Raw genomic sequence first — 17,789 nt, 5'->3', positions numbered from 1 at the left:
GGAGCTCCGGGGTAATCGGGTCAACCCCCTGCACAGTGCAGGATTCACCAAATCATCCCAGACAGATGTCTGTCCAGCCCCTTATGTAGTATACCTAGTACTGCACACTTGTACTTTATTACTATGTGACATGGTACATTAGAATCTGTTAGTGTACCCTTGTGGTTTAGTATTTATGTAGTGGAGTATACATGGCACAGTAGCTTTGTATTTACAGTATGTGGTACGGTATAAGAACTAATGTCATAGTATATCCTGCACTCTTGTCATCTTGTATGTTGGGTAGTATACACTGCACTTCTGTAGTTTAATATTAATGTGATAGTATATAGTGCACACCTGTAACTTAGCCTTTGTGGTATAATATACACTGCACTTTTTAGTAGTTTAGTACCAATGTAATATAGTATGCGGTGCACTTTTGTAGTTTGGTATTTGGGGTATAATACACCGCACTCCTCTTGTAGTTAGTATTGACTTAGAATATATTATACAGTGCACTGATTTGCTAGTGCTGAAGTTTAGTGCTCTAGTATATCTTGATCTTTCACAATCTATTACTTTGGTGACATAAGACCTCAGCTGAGAGGTGTGAGAATTAAAGACAAGGTGTGGCTGGAGGCCACCTGGGCATGCTGCCAGTCAGCTGCTATGACCCTGGTACTGTGGTCCAGGCATGTGACCTGACACAGCTGTGCACAGGGTGTACTTTGTATCATTCAGACATGAGAGGCACCTGCTGGAGACAGTGCACTGCCAGTACTTGCTCCTCAAGTTTCTGCATCCTCCTCCAGATACCTCCACCCACATGTCACTCTTATACCGCCTGGTCCTGCCCTCCCTCCTGTTCTCTGCACACTTGGCATTGTATCTCCTTGCTGCTCGCAGATCCAGGATTCGGCTCCCATCTCCCAGACATCTCCTGCAGAAGTTTGTGACGGTGACCCGCATGCTACTGTCTGGAGACCCGGCTGATGCAGCAGGTGACCCCTGGAGAGAGGGCACAGCCCTGACATCTGGCTATGAGATGGGTGATGTACAGATGTGCCACACTGTGAACCCCTGGCACTCCAACCACAGGGGTGAGCTGAGTGCTGGACAGCTCCTCACCTGGATTGACACTACAGCCTGCCTGGCAGGTAAGCCTTGGATTGTTACTCAGCTGTTTCTTGATTTCTAGAGACATGAAGAATGCGTGTGATAAAGTTCATATATGTTTGTAATATACATTATAATGGGTAATTAGGATATGATTACTATAAGTCATATCCTTATTCAGCTACTATGTTGAGCTACCAATCATGCATTACCATGAACCACGACAAAAAAAGTGGTTGTCCGGGCTCTTTTTTTTTTTTTTTTTAACCAACAAACAGTGCCACACTCCTGTGTGTGGATGTACATGGTATTGCAGCTCAGCCACATTCCCTTGAATAGATGTGAGGTTCAATATTAGTGTGGTTTCTGCAGAAAAGGAAAGTTCCTATTTCAAACAAACTTTTTATGAGTATATTTGTGTCAAGTTACAAGGGGACGTAATGAAACATTATTGCATTAAAAAAACTTATCAGAATTTGAGATTATGAACTGCCACCACAGTGCTACCAGACACACGTAATACATCCTGGTCATGTGTCTTTAAAAGAAAAAAATAATTAATAATACATTTAATTTAGATTTTGGTGCCCTGTATGCCCACCTCAGGTCACTGCATCCTGTTCATGTCACTGCCCCCACCAACATCGGTGCAAGTTGCGTTGAGAACCCGCCCCAGCGCTGTGCAGCCCTCTGCCTCAGCCGAAAACTAACATGCGCCATACACATTTATTTCAGTGCACATGTCTGTTTTCGGCTGGTGCAGAGGGCTGCACGAATTGTGCTGACACCGACTGCGGTAGCGGCCAAGCTGTGGGGAAAGTGTAAATAATGGGATGTCGTGACCTCTGTGACTCAAAGTGGGTCAATCGGCATATATATGTAGCATATAAATGCACATTTTTGGTATAACAAACATTCATTTTTGGTTTCAAACTTATCTGGAGTGCGCCTGTAGTGGCAGCTTATCTGAAATTCTGATGACCGAATCCTTGGTTTCCTGGTTCAAAGTTGTTCATGACCTGTCCTTAGGATAGGTCATCAACAGCAGATCAGGGGTTTGCTCCCCATACCCCGCCAATCAGCTGATGGGAAAGAGCTTGCTTGTGGTATAAAAGTGCTGTCCATTTTGCAGTGGTCTAATATGATAGTGAAGCTCTTCCATTCATTGTAGTGGGAGCTGGCCGGCCACAAGCTTTTCCCGATCAGCTGATTGACAGGGCTCTGGGGCAACGGTCCTGCTGATCTGCTATTGAGCTATCCTGAGGATAGGTCATCAATGACTCTGGACCAGAAAACCAGTTTTAATGTGTTTAGGGTATAGGACTATGAAATTGAATGGCCCAGTTAAACAGGACGAGCTGTTAAGCAAACTTTGCCTGACACTTGTCCCAGTGATGCTCGCTTCTGTGGTGTTACACAGGAGCGAGTATCGCTGGCATTGCTCTGAGTGCGGCTCAGGTGAATGACTGCTGCTTACTCTGAATGGTGTGCCATTCAGTTTTTTGCATTCAAAAGCTGAATGATTCTGCAGGCATTTACACAGTACGATTATTCAAATTCCTGCGCTCTTGCAGGAAATTCATGTACATGGGCCATAAATCCCTAATTTGTCTCAACACAACCTAAAATTGAAGTAAAGTAATTTGTCACAATGGTTTGCACCATTTAACCTCAGCTCTGTCTACCTAGTCTGCATTTGGTAAGAGCTGACCGGTTGGAGGTTGTGTATAGCACCATTCTTTTACTACATTCACTTCTAGAATATAAACATGGAACTTGGAGTTTTGACTACACATTGTATATATTTGTTTCTGTAGTATCTATGCAGACCTAAGTGTCTCCATAGTTAGACTACAAACTGGCTCTACGTAGTATAATCCTCCCTCTGGTCAAATCTTCATCTGGCCCCTGCTTTTATGAAATCCTGGAACCTGTCAGTACCTTTGAGCCCCATAAACGGCAAGTCATTCAATGATGGCTGAGCGCTGCCTCTGATTGGCTGCGTGCTGTGACCAATCAGAGGCAGTGCTTTTTCAAAGGCAGGGATTTTTCAATCCACGGCCGCCAAAAGACAAATGTAGAGTGCTGGGGACAGAAGTGCCGGACGGCTTTTAGGTGAAATCATTTTCTTTTTTCTTACAGCTAGGAATTATTTTCAGGGTAGTGCTTATATTTCAAGTCCCCCGCCCACCCTAAAAAACATCACTGCAGGGGATGCCTTCATCCCATTGCTTTCAATGGGGTGTCATCAGTACCAGTCCCATGGAAAGTAATGGGATAGCATTGTATACTTCTGCCACACCAAGGAATCCTCTGCCATAGCTGTCACAGCTGTGTCAGGGGAGCGATGTATTCCCTATGTTTTCAGTCAGGCCGACGCTGCTGCCGCCAGCTCCATTGAGAACGGTGGGCGATAGCACAGATTTTTCTTAGAGCTTTGAGCCTTGAGTGAAGACATTGCCAATGAGAATGAAGCAATTGAAAATCATTGGTTTCATAATCATGCATTTTCACTCTCTTGCATCGCAGGAAAGTCTATCGCCAGTGGGTAAGAGCCCTTAAGGACCTTTCACATGGGATGGAATATGCCACCCATGAGTTCTGCACCAAAATTGGCACTAACTGCAATGTTGCAGAATATTCCATCCTGTGTGAAGGTCCCTAAAGGAGATGCTTTTGATGCTCTACTTTCCTAATGCAGCCTCTCTGCTATATTAGGGCTTCTTCACATGGGCGGACACACTTCCATTTCATGAAATGCACTATTTTCATTGTGCACATTTCTTACATCTGTATTGACTGCATTTTTCACATGCAAGACGGCCCAATTAATGTCAGTTTGTTCCACCCCCAACCACCACTGCCTCCTGGCAACATGTGTAGATAGTGTTTTGCAGCATTTTTACACGATTCCATAGACCTTAATGAGAGATTTATGTCTGATATGGAACATAATACGGTATACTGTTGGTATTAGTGTATCTTGACGCCACCAGGAAGTCCTAGTGGAGATGAGTGACTATGGATGTAATGCAGACAGAAGGTACACCATGTGAGTGGCCCTCAATCTGTGATACCTTCATGTGAAACATGGCAAAACCCCTGATGTTATATTGCCTACAGTTTAACGTTAGTTCTGTTAATCCGTTTATTGGCAACACGCAATTAAAATTTTAAGTTAATTATTCCCAATGCCAAACACACAACAGGTGAAAAAGGGCATGGTGGATTTTTTTTTGCCCGTTTAGGTCCCTGTCTCCTATTCTTAGGTTCACCAGTCAAGGATGACCAGTTGATACTATAGATGAAAATAAGCAAGGTGACATTGTGATCCATTCATTTAGTGAACATGTAAAATGCCATTGGCGATGCAGTCTGTTCTAGGTGGTATCAGCTGAGGAGTGTCACCATTTGTATCTTCCATGTTTCTATTATAGTCTGAAATAAAGTTATGTATTTATGGTTAATATTATGACCTATTCATAAGTTATTATTCTGTCAATTTTTTGTTTCTCTCCCCAGCGGAGAGACATGCTGGTGTGGCCTGCGTTACAGCCTCTGTGGACGATATACAGATTGAAGAGACAGCCATGTAAGATTCCCATCAGAACAAGCCTATTGTCTATAACCCCTAAAGTCGTCATGTTACTGTAATGTTCAAGGTTCATTCGGAATTGACAAACACCAGTGTAATGGACTGTAGATAATAGTGTAAATTCTGCGTATAGCTCATGGATTTAATAGTCACACCTACCCAAAACTACCTGCGCACACTAATTTTAATCCTACTAGAAAAATCCATCTTTGCATTCGGATTGTGAAATCGAAGTAGTCCAAATTGGATCTCTCTAGGGGTTCAGTGACCTCCAAGGGGAGGACTGGCCCGGAGCCCTCAGGCATAAACCTTTGTGGCCACAAAAACAAGGCAAGGAGGGTAGGAAGTAGAAAGCAGTCTAACTCAATCACCACCAGTTATGGCTGCACCCGCACCGTTGATGCTCGCATCAATTTAATGTTGCCAGCATGAAGTTGGATAAGGCTGGACTCGAGGCCTTTGATTTTCTTGACTGTATTGAAGATGACTTTTTTTTATTTTTTTTGTAAGAGACCAGGCTACCAAATTTGGCAGCTGTAGAGAAGACAGAGGGAGTGGAGGTCTGGTCCATCCTACTGGTCTCTTGCAGCTGAGGCATATAGCCGAGTCGGGGTTTTATTACCACAATGGTTGAATGCTGAGAGGTTGAAGTAGAAATATGGAGATACCTGATCCTGGATGTCCTTATGAAGTGACACGAGTGGGACTGTAAGGATCTCTGAAGCTCAAGCTGTACCTTTTTACCCCCTGTCAAGTTATCTTTGGGTGGTGACTTTAACACAGTCACGAGGACCCAAGACAGAGAAGGCTCCCTAGACAGGCTAGCTTATGATAGCATCACACTTAATAGCTAAGCTAGTGACGCTTGTCTGGTGGATGTTCACATCTAGAAACCTTCCCAGGCTCTTGGCCATGGCACTTGGTCTCATGGCATCCATTATATATTCTGCTTTTGACACCCAACTACTATTACCTCCATTAGCAGTGGTGTCATGAACAATGAAATTGGACTGTTACAGAGTGGAACCAGGTTGCCTTCAGCAAAGAATCCAGCTTTAGTTTGGTCATGGACTATGGCCCAAACTAATGCCTCTATGCTCGCCATTATCAATCTTGCATCCAAGCTAGAGACGGCACACTGGGGTACTGGAGCCTCCCTCCAAGTGTTCAGTTTTCTGCAATAAGTGATACTTTTGCTCCGATGTTGTCATCACATATCAGTATTACAATCACTCATATGAAGTTTAATTTGATTCCGACAACTCCTAGGTGCTTGAATTTTTTGACCATTAGGTGTGCTTGAGATGAATCAAATACACTAACAAGGCCCTTGATTAGTTGCATCAGGTCTCCATCACACAGACGTGTGCAGGAATGCAGCATTTTTCAATGCTGCATTCACTGCAGTTTCAGCAGCGCTGGCATGCATGTTGTCTGCATTTTCAGCACAGCTGAAAATGCAGCAAAGGAAGCTGAACAAAAAAAACTAATTCTCCTAGCTGACACTGTCCGAGATCTTCCCGCTGCTCTCCGAAGCTACTGGCAGGCTTTCAGGCACTTATCACCAACGAAGAATCTTCTGCCAGTGACCGGGTTTGGAGATACCACCTCCAGCAAGAGATTGCTCTGATTAGCTGAGCACCGCAAGCTCAGCCAATCAGAGCCAGCGCTGGATGCACCAATCTCAGCCATTCATCGAATGGCTGTGATTGGTTCATCGAGCACTGATTCTGATTCAGCCAGCGCTCAAGGAACCAATCACAGCTAATCAGAGCAATCTCTTGCTGGAGGCGGGGTCTTCAAACCTGGTCACTAGCAAAAGATGCTCCGTTTGTAATGAAAAGTGGGCCGGCAGCCTGCCTGGTGCTCTGGAGATTAGTGGGATGGAATCGGAGGGTGCCAGCTAGGTGAGTATTTAATTTTTTTTGGGTAGTGTGGCTAGAGTTTAGCACTGTCAAAAACATGGTACCAAGTTGTGCCACATTTTCAGCAGCCCTGAAACCACTGCCCATTGATTTCAATGGGCGACGCATGGCTGAAAAAAGAACCTGCATCACTGTCAAAGCACAGCGTTAAAGACTCTGCATATTGATGCTTGTGTGAATAACTCCATTGAAATGAATGGGAGCATTGTACAGAGCACAGTGCTGAAAAGACGACAATAAACACTGTACAAAAACGTCTGAGGGAGGCCTAAAGTGTACTGTTGGCCTGAGTCATAATTTGCAACTCCTCCTAGCCCTTTATGCAAAGTCTAGAACTGGGTCCCCAAATGATCTTACTACTATCTTATGAGGCAGGCAAGCCATTGGGAAATTATATGCACTATTTCTATATGGTGGTATTGCTATGGGAACTGGTAAGTGGCGATGTCTGAAAAGGGGTAATGAATGATAGTGTTATGACAAAACTATGTGAATGCCCAAATGGAAGACCAGCATTGTGCCTCATGTCCACAATACAAAAGCTCAAGGTGATATCAGGGTAAACAGGAAAGTTGGAAAGGATTATTGCGCAATGATTAGTTAGGTTATAAACCTAGTGAAGTCACAGCTGATGGTTAAGGACTCAAGTGACTTCTCAAAAACAGAAATAATGCAGTGTTGTGACAGCACAGGGATAAAGCTAAAAGATAATGCACACAGTGATATAGGGATTACAGGGGTCTAACTTGGAGGTCCAGTGCAAAGTCTGCAGCAGGGGCCTCCAACTATAAGGCCGCTTTCACAGGGATGACAAAATCGTGCTATTCTCCCGCGATGCAACAGCACTAAAAATCGCATGTATGTGAAGCCCATACTTTCTAATGTGTTCCTTCACACTAGCGATGTTTTGTAGTCTGCTACATTGCAAGAGGAGAAAATTGCGGCATGCTGAATATTGCCGTGATTGGCTAGGTTTTGTAGCCCATGTTTCCTAATGGAGCCTTCCTTTGTGTTGCATCACATGAAAACTGTTTTTGTGCAATGCAACTTTTACAGTAGGATATCCTATGGTTCCCCTAAAATAACCCCTAGCTACATTAAAAAAAAAATACATTACCTAACAGGCGCTGTCTGCTCGCCGCACTTCTCCACAGTTCCGCGGCACCTATTTGAAGTCTTCAGCCAGCGCTTCCTGGTCAGGGGTTTTAAAAACCCCGCCTCCAGGAAGCGCTGACTCTGATTGGTTTTCGAGTGCTGCGGCTCAGACAGTCACTGCAGCGCTGAATGAACCAATTGCAGCCATCGCATTGAATGGCTGTGATTGGTCCATGAAACGCTGCAGTGATTGGCTGGGCTGCAACTTTGTATCGCAATAAAATCGCGACATCACTGGAAGAGAACGCAGCGACATAGCACAAAACACAGCTGTAATATTGCTGCAATTTTCTCGTGGCGCTATCGCTGTTGCCCATGTGAAAGAAACCTCATGCTCCCTCTTAAGACTCCAAGGCCCAGATGCAACCGCATCTTCTGCACCAGTTAGTTACACCGCTGATAATAGACCATTCTGCCACCATAAAGAGAATAAACACCATTTACCTTATATAGTGATCAATGGGTCTATGCATCTGTAGGATCCAGCATCCAATATTAACCCCTTCCTGACACATGGTTATATATATCCTAATTGTACACATGTAGTTAGGACACTATATAGATATCCACAGCATATGCAGAGGGCTCAGGTACCTGGGAAACAGCTGTCTATAGCAGCCATCAACTGCCCGCAAAAGCTGCGATTGGAGAGATCTCAGATCGTGGCTGTTAACCTTTTCAATGCCACTGTCCATTCTAACAGTGGCATTCAAATGCCCTGCTGTGATAAGATTGTGCGGTTGCTGTCTGGGTGCCATGGCAGCCTGGGGCCTTCTGAAGTCCCCCATAGCTCCATGATTGTTTGGCCTATTAAAACATGCCTGTGACCTGTCTTTAATAGGCAGCCTTTAATACAGTTTAATGCAATACGGTATTGCATTACACTGTAAAAGTGATCAAATTGTTGCAAGTTCAAGTTCTCTGTTTTGACAAAATAAGAAAAATGTTTAATTTTTTTTTTTACAGCTGTCACATCAAATGGTGGTTTTCATGATATACAGCTGCTTTAGCTGCCATCACTTGGAAGAAGTCACTAGTGATGTTTGTTCCCACCACCTGATTACTCTCATGGCAACTCTGAAGGGCTACAAAGATGCTAACGACACATGAACAGTGTTCTATGTCATAGGGACAATTAAAGCAACTACTCGGCAAAACAACTCCTAGTCCTTGGAGTGTGATATGGGAAAAGCAAATTATTTAACTTAATTGCAGTCGTGCCAGAACTGCCAGCTTGTGTGCTGAATTAGACTTTAAAGGAAGCTGTATACTAAATATTACAGGGAGCTACAATATCAGTAATAGCCCCAATATACTTAACTCATCTTACTCCCTTTCATAGAAGGGAAGAAGTCTGAGAAGAGAGGGCAACATTGGGAAAACTCCAATTCTCCCCCACTTGCCTGCAGGTGCGGTCTGCTGCTTATGTATGGGTCAGTATGGTGCTAGGTCTGGCATTGTATGCAGTCTGTTACTGAACTACAAGATCGTCTTAAGGTGTTTACTGTCGCGTCAAGCAGTCGTCATTTTCCCATGCCATCACTATTGTCTATATTTAGTTGGCAGACTTCATATGATCCATTAAAATTCCTCCGTGCATCACGGTGAAGTTTCCTCCCCTCCTGTCATTGGTCCTCTTGCCACAGGATTAAAGGACCCTGGCAGGGGAGAGTGGAAAACTTCTTGCTTCTCCCAGCAGCGGCCTATTTTCAGTCCGGGAACCTTCTGTCTTCCTGACAAGAATTGTTCTGGGTTACAAGTTAAATTAATACTTGAAATGGATGGGAGCAACACTAAGTAAATGATTTCAATAGATGTTCAGGGACATTTCCGCCACAAAAGCCTTCTGTTTATTAAGATGGATTGTGCAGCTTAGCAGGAAATACTGTTGTGCCATCCAATCTAGGCCAATTACATAAAATGTTCACAGGGTCGTTAGCTCATGTGGTCTTTCAGGAGTTCATTTGTTTCCATCTTTGTCTGATTTTCTGTGTCATCCTCAAACAGTGACCTGTCAGTGTAATATAGAATGACTGATGTGGATGAACCTGCCAGTATTGGCAAAGCTTTATTATAGGTTACCCCTGCTGTCCTGGCTGTGACGTAACTTTTCTGGGCCCTAGTGAACAATCTTTAACAGCACCCCACCACCACCTTCTGTGTGCCATTTATTATACAGTCTTGGGCCTCTTTTAGATGAGCATAGCATTTTCACGCTGGCCGCATCGCAGCCAACAAACGTGTCAAAAGGAAAAGGCTGCGATCAAGTTCCGGTCAAAATTTGCATTCTCATCCATTCACACAGGTGGTTGCGGCATATTGGCAATAATATATGCCACAGTGTGGAAATCCCTTGGTCGACAGAAATCCTTGGAATGCCTTCTAATGGATAAATAGAGGCAGCTGTAATCCTTTCCTGGTGCTGGATGCTGCTGAACTCCCTCCCCCTCTCCCTTTTTTTTCCTTCAAACTACCATAGGAATCTATGGGAGCTTCTAGCGTAACTTGTCAAAAAGGGCAATACCTATCTTTTACAGTGGTGTATAAAATTGGTCACCGATGTCCTGTTCTCGGAACAACGGTTGCTCATTGGATTGAATACATTGGAAACCAGTGCTTCAGATGGTCGTGTAAAAACCGCTTGTGTGAATATGGCCTTAAGCTGCGCTTAAACTGAACGACGGTCATTCAGTCTAATCATTTAAAATGAGTGAAACTGAACGATAACTGTTCAGTTTAAACGCAGGCCAACAACTACTGAGAATCGTGCGGTTCTCACTTGTCCAGTTTCAGCCGGCATAAAAATCAGCGCCAGATTGTTTACTTGTCGGCCAGTTTAAACACTGATCATTTGGTAAATCGCATAGGAATATGAAACTCTGAACGAGAATTGCATCACCAGCACATGCAAACGAGAAGCATTTGATTCTTGTTCTATCTAAAAGGACCACTAGGGGTTGTGAAAGCTGTTCTGCCACATAAGGAGCGGAGCCCAGATTAGACTGGTCTATATACACCCACATGAACTGTGCTAAATGTCCTGATCAGCTAACCTAGCCAAACTGGACATATGCTGAGGGCAGCTGAGTTTTGGTACAGAAGGGAAAAAAATTGAGTTTGCTGCCATTGTTTTCTTATTGCTCCTATGTACTGTATGTAAAATGCAGCTGTTACTCCATCATTGCTAACCTACAGACAGTGGACTTTGGGTCAGATATAAGGTAATAAACCATAAAAACCATGACAGCAAGATAAGCTTGCAAAGGTCTTTTGTAGTCTGCTACCAAGGAGACTTAGAATGCTGAATAGGAGAAGTATACATAGAACACTGGTGTGTTTTTAAACAACTTTGCAAAGTTGCTTCCTTCTTTTTTTTTTTTTTTTAAAGGCTATGAAAATTTTTGTGCATAGAAAAAAATCAATATACATCTCTTACTAAGTCCCTGTATATAAAAGATGCACTTAGCTGTGTTTTTTTTTCTTTTTTTCTTGTATTTTCCTTATGTATTTAGAAGGCCTCAAACTTTATTTGCTGGCGGTCCTACACTCAAGTTCTGGCTGGGGGGGTCATGGTCCCAGCACTGATCAGCTGGTCTCATGAATGCACACAAGCTCAGCAGTCCCTCCAATTTCTCTGAGGTTGTGTAGCATAACCACGTCCACTCAATACTACACAGCTATCTCCTCCTCTGGTTCCTTCCCCCTCACGGCTAATAGCAGGAAAATCACCTGGAGTGCATTGCAGCCTTCTATAATGGCTTTCTCTGCTCTATCCTTCTCACCCCTTCTACTCCCACCCCACATTCCCCAGTACGGTCATACAGCTTTATTGTAATAGCTCAGTGGAAAGCCAGTGCCTTGTTTCCAATACGAGTGTAGAAATCCAACAAGCAAAAATTTTTAATCAAACCCAATTACAAAGTCTTCATTAAAAAAAAACAACTTGATTACAAGAATAAAAGTGTAAAGATTTAAAAAGTTTGTAAAAGTGTAAAAGGCCTTTTAAAGAATATTTGTTTATAGGAATAGCTATACATTACATTCAAATCTTGCTAGTTTATATTCTCCTTCTAACCATAATGTTGGGATTTCTTCTCTCTCTTAGGATTGGGCAACAAATTTGCATCCGGGCAAAAGTGAACAGAGCGTTTAACACCAGTATGGAGGTAAACTAGCCATCTGTAGGTTTGTTGTTTTCAATGGGTTTTTTTCGAATTGGATGATAAATGCTCATTTATGTCCTATTGCTTTAGTATTTTTCTTTCACCAATTTATGTATAATATAAATATCTATAATGAACAATTCACTTGTATGCCGCTACATGTGGTGCGTACATAAATAATTTCAGCATTTAATGTTTACAGGTTGGCATTAATGTTGTTGTGGAAGATCCCCTTACAAGTAGCCAGAAGCATGTTTGCACAGCATTTTCAACATATGTGGTCAAACCTCTTGGAGCAAAAAAGGTAATGTGTGAACTGAGCACTTAGTATATTAAAGCTAATGTACAGTTGTGGGTTCAGACTTGGATGTAAGCTAAAACCCATTTCCACGCAAAGATCACTCAAAATTCGCTCAAAATGTTTGAGTGACAGTTTTGAGCGCTCATTTTGCATAGCTACTAATGGGCACTAATGCTTATTAGTAGCTTGTTAGCTTAATTTGCATTTAAATTAAACTCCCTTTGCTGTAGGCAGATGACAGTGGGTGGTCTGTTATCTGCATACAGCTCCATTGTTCTCCTCTGGGACAGCAGCTGAAAACAATGTTATCAGTGCTCCAACAGAAAATCACAGCATGCGGTCCCTATCATCAGCTGGCCAGCCAAACGATTGCTTTTATGCTGATCTAAAACTCATCCTTCGGCCGAAAAGCTAACAATGGTAGCATTTACACGCAACAATTATCACTCAAAAGACATCATTTGAACGAATGTTGAGCAATAATCATGTGTAAATGGGCCTTTAATAGCTTGCACTGATTGGCTTACTTAAATGTGCATATAATTTATAAAATTTTTAGATACATAAACTTGAGCTCAATGGATGACACAAATATTTCAATTTAGCAAAGCCGGAACTGTAAGACTATCTTTGTTGCCCATAGGAGCCAATCACAGCGCAGCTTTAATTTCTTAAGCTGCTTAGGTAAAATGAAGTCTTCACTGTGATTGACTATCAACAAGGACCGTCTTACACTTACGGCTTTGCTAAATGAAAATTTGAGTGTTCCATTGATCTTTCACCTTGGAGGAGTCGCCCAAAAGTTCCCTGTAGGTATGTGGGTTCCCCTCCCCCAGGTTCTGACGTTTATTTAATTGTGCCAGAAAGGTGGAAGGCAGCTTCATCCCTAAACACTAAAGATTCCATGAAACCATCGCTTTCCATTAGTCTGCTTACTTTCACAAAAATGTTGTCTGGTTTCTGGTACTGTAACAATTGCAGTTAATAGACATAACCTTGCAAGCATTTGTGCAGAATCTTCCGCACAATCTGCCATGGGATGTCAAGTTCTCTGCTTGCCCTCACTGTGAATTTCTGTGAAACTTGCCCGGACGTGCTCCACTGTTTCCCCGCTTACTGGTGGACGGACAGATTTTCTTGCTTACAGATGCAACTTTTTTAATATAATTTGTACTACCACTTATGAATTGTGCCCACTGGGTAGATCTTCCTCAAACTGTTAGAAAATAACATTACACACTAATAGACCCAGTAGACATGAAATACAACTTTTATCTTCATTGGCAGCTTTTTGCCTCATATCCCCCTAGCAAAGACTACAGCAGAATAAAATATTTTGCGCCTCCTTTAGCAAAGCAGTCCAGCAGTAAGACGGTCCTTGTTGCCCATAGCAACCAATCACGGCACAGCTTTCATTTCTCAAGCTGATGAGGTAAAATAAGAGCTGTGATTGGTTGCTATGGGCAACAAAGACTGTATTCTTGCTAGGCAGTCTTACAAAATTAAATTTTTTGAATGTTTCCATTGATTATAAAATTTCGGTGTCTGTGTCAATAAACAGGAGTTATAGGGTTTCAAGTTGTAGTAACCCTGTGTATATAAAAGACAAAAATTTAGCTTTTGAACGTCAAATGTGGTGGTTGTGGTTTTTTTTAAGTTTTTTTCTGAGGTTTTCAGCGATGAAAGGGTGCAGCCAGTGCCAAGTACAGGATTTGGTAATAAACCCCTGCCTCCAGAGACTCCGGCAGTTGCTCAGCCCCTCTCTACTTTAGGCCTCTTTCACATGGGAAACGGTGAGATCGCCGAGAGAAAATTGCAACGAAGATCATATTTGCACTCTGTGCGATATCACTGCGTTTTCTCACGGCAATATTGCAATTTTGTGTCGCTACAAAGTCGCACGTCTTTGTAGCACTCTTTTGCTGTGATTTTTGGGGAGCTTGAAATAGAAGTCCTAGCTGCATTAAAAAAAAATCACCTAACAGGAGCTGACAGCTTCCCGCACATCTCCCCTGAAGCTCCAGCACACTTGAAGTTTTTCCTCAGTGCTTCCTGATTTGGAGGTTTAAAATCCCCACCTCCAGGAAGCTGATTGGCTGAGCCACGGCGCTCGAGAACCAATCAGAGCCATTCAATGAATGCGTTGTACTGCGAATTTGTCTGCAAAATCTACACTGCAAGTCCCCTGCATTTAAACTTGCCCGACTGCTGCTCTCGCTCATTGTCTCTTGCATATAAGCATGAAGCTTGCCAGGAACTCTGACTCTAGATGTTTTCAACTGTTACCAGTGCTTACATGTATACTTATTAATAAGTTACTTCATTATGCATATGTCCAGCAGGTCCATTTAGTATTCACAATGTAATCTGTTTCCTAGAATTGGAAGGTCACCTGTTGGTGGTTTTTGCTTTTTTTTTTTTTACTTTTGACTAGAATTGGTTTTAAAACGTGACTTAAAACAAAATGTGTTTAATACCCATAACTTTGTCATATTTACTTCTGTTAGCTGTTTAGTCGTTCACGACCCTAAATGCGAGCTCCCATGTATTTCAGTTTTGTGCGGCTTCCTTCAGTTGTGATATCCATGCCAGTATCCGCTCTGACAGTATCGAGCTATAACTTGTTGCAATAAAAATACAACAAGCAAATGAAATTGTAACAATTAAGTTTAACTATATTAAGGGGAACAATCTTTTCTGCCGTCTACATCCCTACTTTTGTTGGACATAGATGATTTTTCAGCCAGAAGCTGCTGGGCCCCAGTGCAAAATCAGTAACCGGGCCCCCCGTTATATTACTTCACTTCTAGTACTGGTCTCTTACAAAAGACTTTATGGGCCCCCTAGAACTCGGAGTCCAGGTGCAACTGCCTCCACTAGAGTTGCACTACTGTTCCCAGCACTGTGCCAGGACGTATTTTCTGCTCTGTAGCGGGCTTGGTCAATAGTTTGGAACTAGTGTTATGACCGATGGAACAAAGTCTAGACCTGGAATTCCTTTTTATGCAACCATATTGCTTTTCAATAGTTGGTTACATTTTAAAGTAACACCCTCTCTAGATGGATGTTCTCTGTATCTACATAAAGAACATGCAGGAAGTTTCCAAAAATGATACTATAAAATTTCTTGATCATTAAGGAAAATTCCATCAGAGGATGATCAGCCGGATGTGTCCTCATAACGCAGTCATAGGCGCTTGTGGTCTGATGTCCCTTGTAGTGTCAAAGTCTCCTTACATTTACTTTTGCCCATTATTGGACTGTTATCTCAGTATGGTAAAGGTCAGGGAGTGTTGCTATCTTATGGTCATCTTTGTAACTTTGAACACAAACTATAAATCCAAGTGTTACTACAGGACACGAGCCTGTAATCATTAACAGTGATGAAATTACAGTTTTCCATGAAAGTCCAGTTTTATGCAATTGTCAACTGGTTAGAGGACTAGGTGTAAAACTCCAGAGCAAACTTGAAAAAGTGAGTATAGGGAGCACCATATACAGTGTACTGCCCCAGTATAGACACCACTGTACTGCATCGTTTTTCTCCACAATTCCTAAAACATTATCTGCCCTCATCTGCAGCATGTTCATATTCGAGCAGAAGTCAAAGGGGTGTGAAGAACTTAACTATAGGTAAATTTAAAGGGGTTGTAAACTATTGAGGGACTATCCACGGGATAGGTCATTAATTGGGGTCAATCACCCAAGATACCTACCGATTAGCTATTTGATGGTGCACTGAACTGATTTCTGCAAGAAGCAGACTGCTCCGTTCTATCTGCAGTGGCAGGCTTGGTATTGCAGACCAAGTTCCCATTAAAATGAATAGGAACTTTGGCCTGCAATACCAAGCCTGGCCAGTACAGAGAACAGAGCTGTCTGCTTCCTGCAGAAATCAGCTGCTCAGCAGGGTTCTCTGAAGACAGACTTAGTGATTTATTGATTACCTATCCTGATATGCCATCAATAGTTTACATATGGACAACCTCTTTAATAGTGCAGATAATTGTCCCTTAACACAAATGTCATACCATAGTGTCGATAGACTAAAATGATTTCCTTCCCCAGAAGTGCCCCATTTTCAGTGCCCCAATGTTTTCTGATAAAAGGATGCTTCTGTAAGGTGTGGAGGAACCACTCCTCCATTCAGTCAGCGATGCTCGTTCCTGGGTAAAGGCACAGGAACGATTACCGCTGGGGCAACCTGTCGGGTATCTGTTGCCTAACAGTTCGTCTCGTGTAAAAACACCTTTAAGTGCTAAGTTGCAGATACAGATGCGTTATTTAGCTTGACTGTTTGCCAACCTGTGATATCAAGTTGAGTTATCAAGGTGGCTTATTTACAATTTGAATAAAGGTTCATTTACACGTCCTGTTGCATGGGAGCTAGCAGAGCAGGCTGGTTCACATAGCCACCAGCAGGGGGGTGGGGCAGTGTAGGAGGTTTCTCCTCTCGCTCCCCCGCCCCTCTCCATTGAGAACACAGCGGCTGTTCACTACTGAACGGTCGCCATTTAAACGATCTCATAATTTATGCTGCATAAACGATGGGCGGTGAGCTCATCGTGCAGTTTAAACAGCGGCCTTTCAGTAGTGAACAGCCGCTGTGTTATCTCAATGGAGAGGGGCGGGGAGCGAGAGGAGAAATCTCCTGCACTGCCCCGCCCCCCTGCTGGCCGCTCCGTTAAGCAGCCTGCTCTGCTAGCTCCCGTGCAGGAGCACAGGGGCAAGGAAACACAGGGACAAGTGTCGGGCATTGTTTTCCTGACTTTCGTCCCATGTAAATGGACCTTTACTTTACGGTAGGTTTTGTTTTAAGATAATATAGCTTTTTAACAGTTTAAGAATTTTCTGTTCCTTTTTATCACAATTGGTGTAAAATGTTGTCCCAGCTGTCTGTAAGGGTGCAGCAGCTGACAGATGGAGGGAGGAAGTTTTTTTTCTTTGAGCAAAAAATACACCTGTCAGGCTTGACTGCATAAGAGGGCACAAATTACTTAAATGCTTGTTTTAAGAAGGCTACATACTGAGAATGTATATCCAAAACGGAAAAGGGCACTTTAACACCACTCATAACTAATAGAGATGAGCGAACGTACTCGTCCGAGCTTGATACTCGTTCGAGTATTAGCGCGTTCGAGATGCTCGTTACTAGAGGCGAGTACCACGCGATGTTCGGGTTACTTTCACTTTCATCTGAGACGTTAACGCGCTTTTCTGGCCAATAGAAAGACAGGGAAGGCATTACAACTTCCCCCTGCGACGTTCAAGCCCTATACCACCCTCCTGCAGTGAGTGGCTGGCGAGATCAGGTGTCACCCGAGTATATAAATCGGCCCCTCCCGCGGCTCGCCACAGATGCATTCTGACAGAGATCAGGGACAGTGCTGCTGGTGCCGGAGCTGCTATAGGGAGAGCGTTAGGAGTTATTTTAGGCTTCAAGAACCCCCAACGGTCCTTCTAAGGGCCACATCTGACAGTGTGCAGTACTGTTGAGGCTGCTTTTAGCAGTGTTGCACAATTTTTTTTTTTTTTTTTTGTATATCGGCCGT

At 43.0% G+C, this 17,789-nt stretch overlaps 1 protein-coding gene across 1 annotated transcript in view; it reads left to right on the top strand.

The window, feature by feature from the left end:
- The first annotated feature begins 876 nt into the window (after window positions 1-876).
- The window catches only part of ACOT12 (acyl-CoA thioesterase 12), a 65,848-nt gene continuing 48,935 nt past the window's right edge, over window positions 877-17,789 (top strand). The window contains exons 1-4 of the mRNA XM_066602952.1: window positions 877-1,139; window positions 4,621-4,690; window positions 11,879-11,939; window positions 12,139-12,240. Coding sequence (XP_066459049.1) covers window positions 950-1,139; window positions 4,621-4,690; window positions 11,879-11,939; window positions 12,139-12,240 — 423 coding nt within the window. The 5' untranslated portion in view covers window positions 877-949. The remainder of the gene's footprint in view (window positions 1,140-4,620; window positions 4,691-11,878; window positions 11,940-12,138; window positions 12,241-17,789) is intronic.

This window comes from Eleutherodactylus coqui, chromosome 5 (genome assembly GCF_035609145.1).
Source record: "Eleutherodactylus coqui strain aEleCoq1 chromosome 5, aEleCoq1.hap1, whole genome shotgun sequence".
Taxonomy (NCBI): Eukaryota; Metazoa; Chordata; class Amphibia; order Anura; family Eleutherodactylidae; genus Eleutherodactylus; species Eleutherodactylus coqui.
Note: the sequence above shows the minus strand (reverse complement) of the source record. Positions and strands in the feature narration are given on the sequence as shown.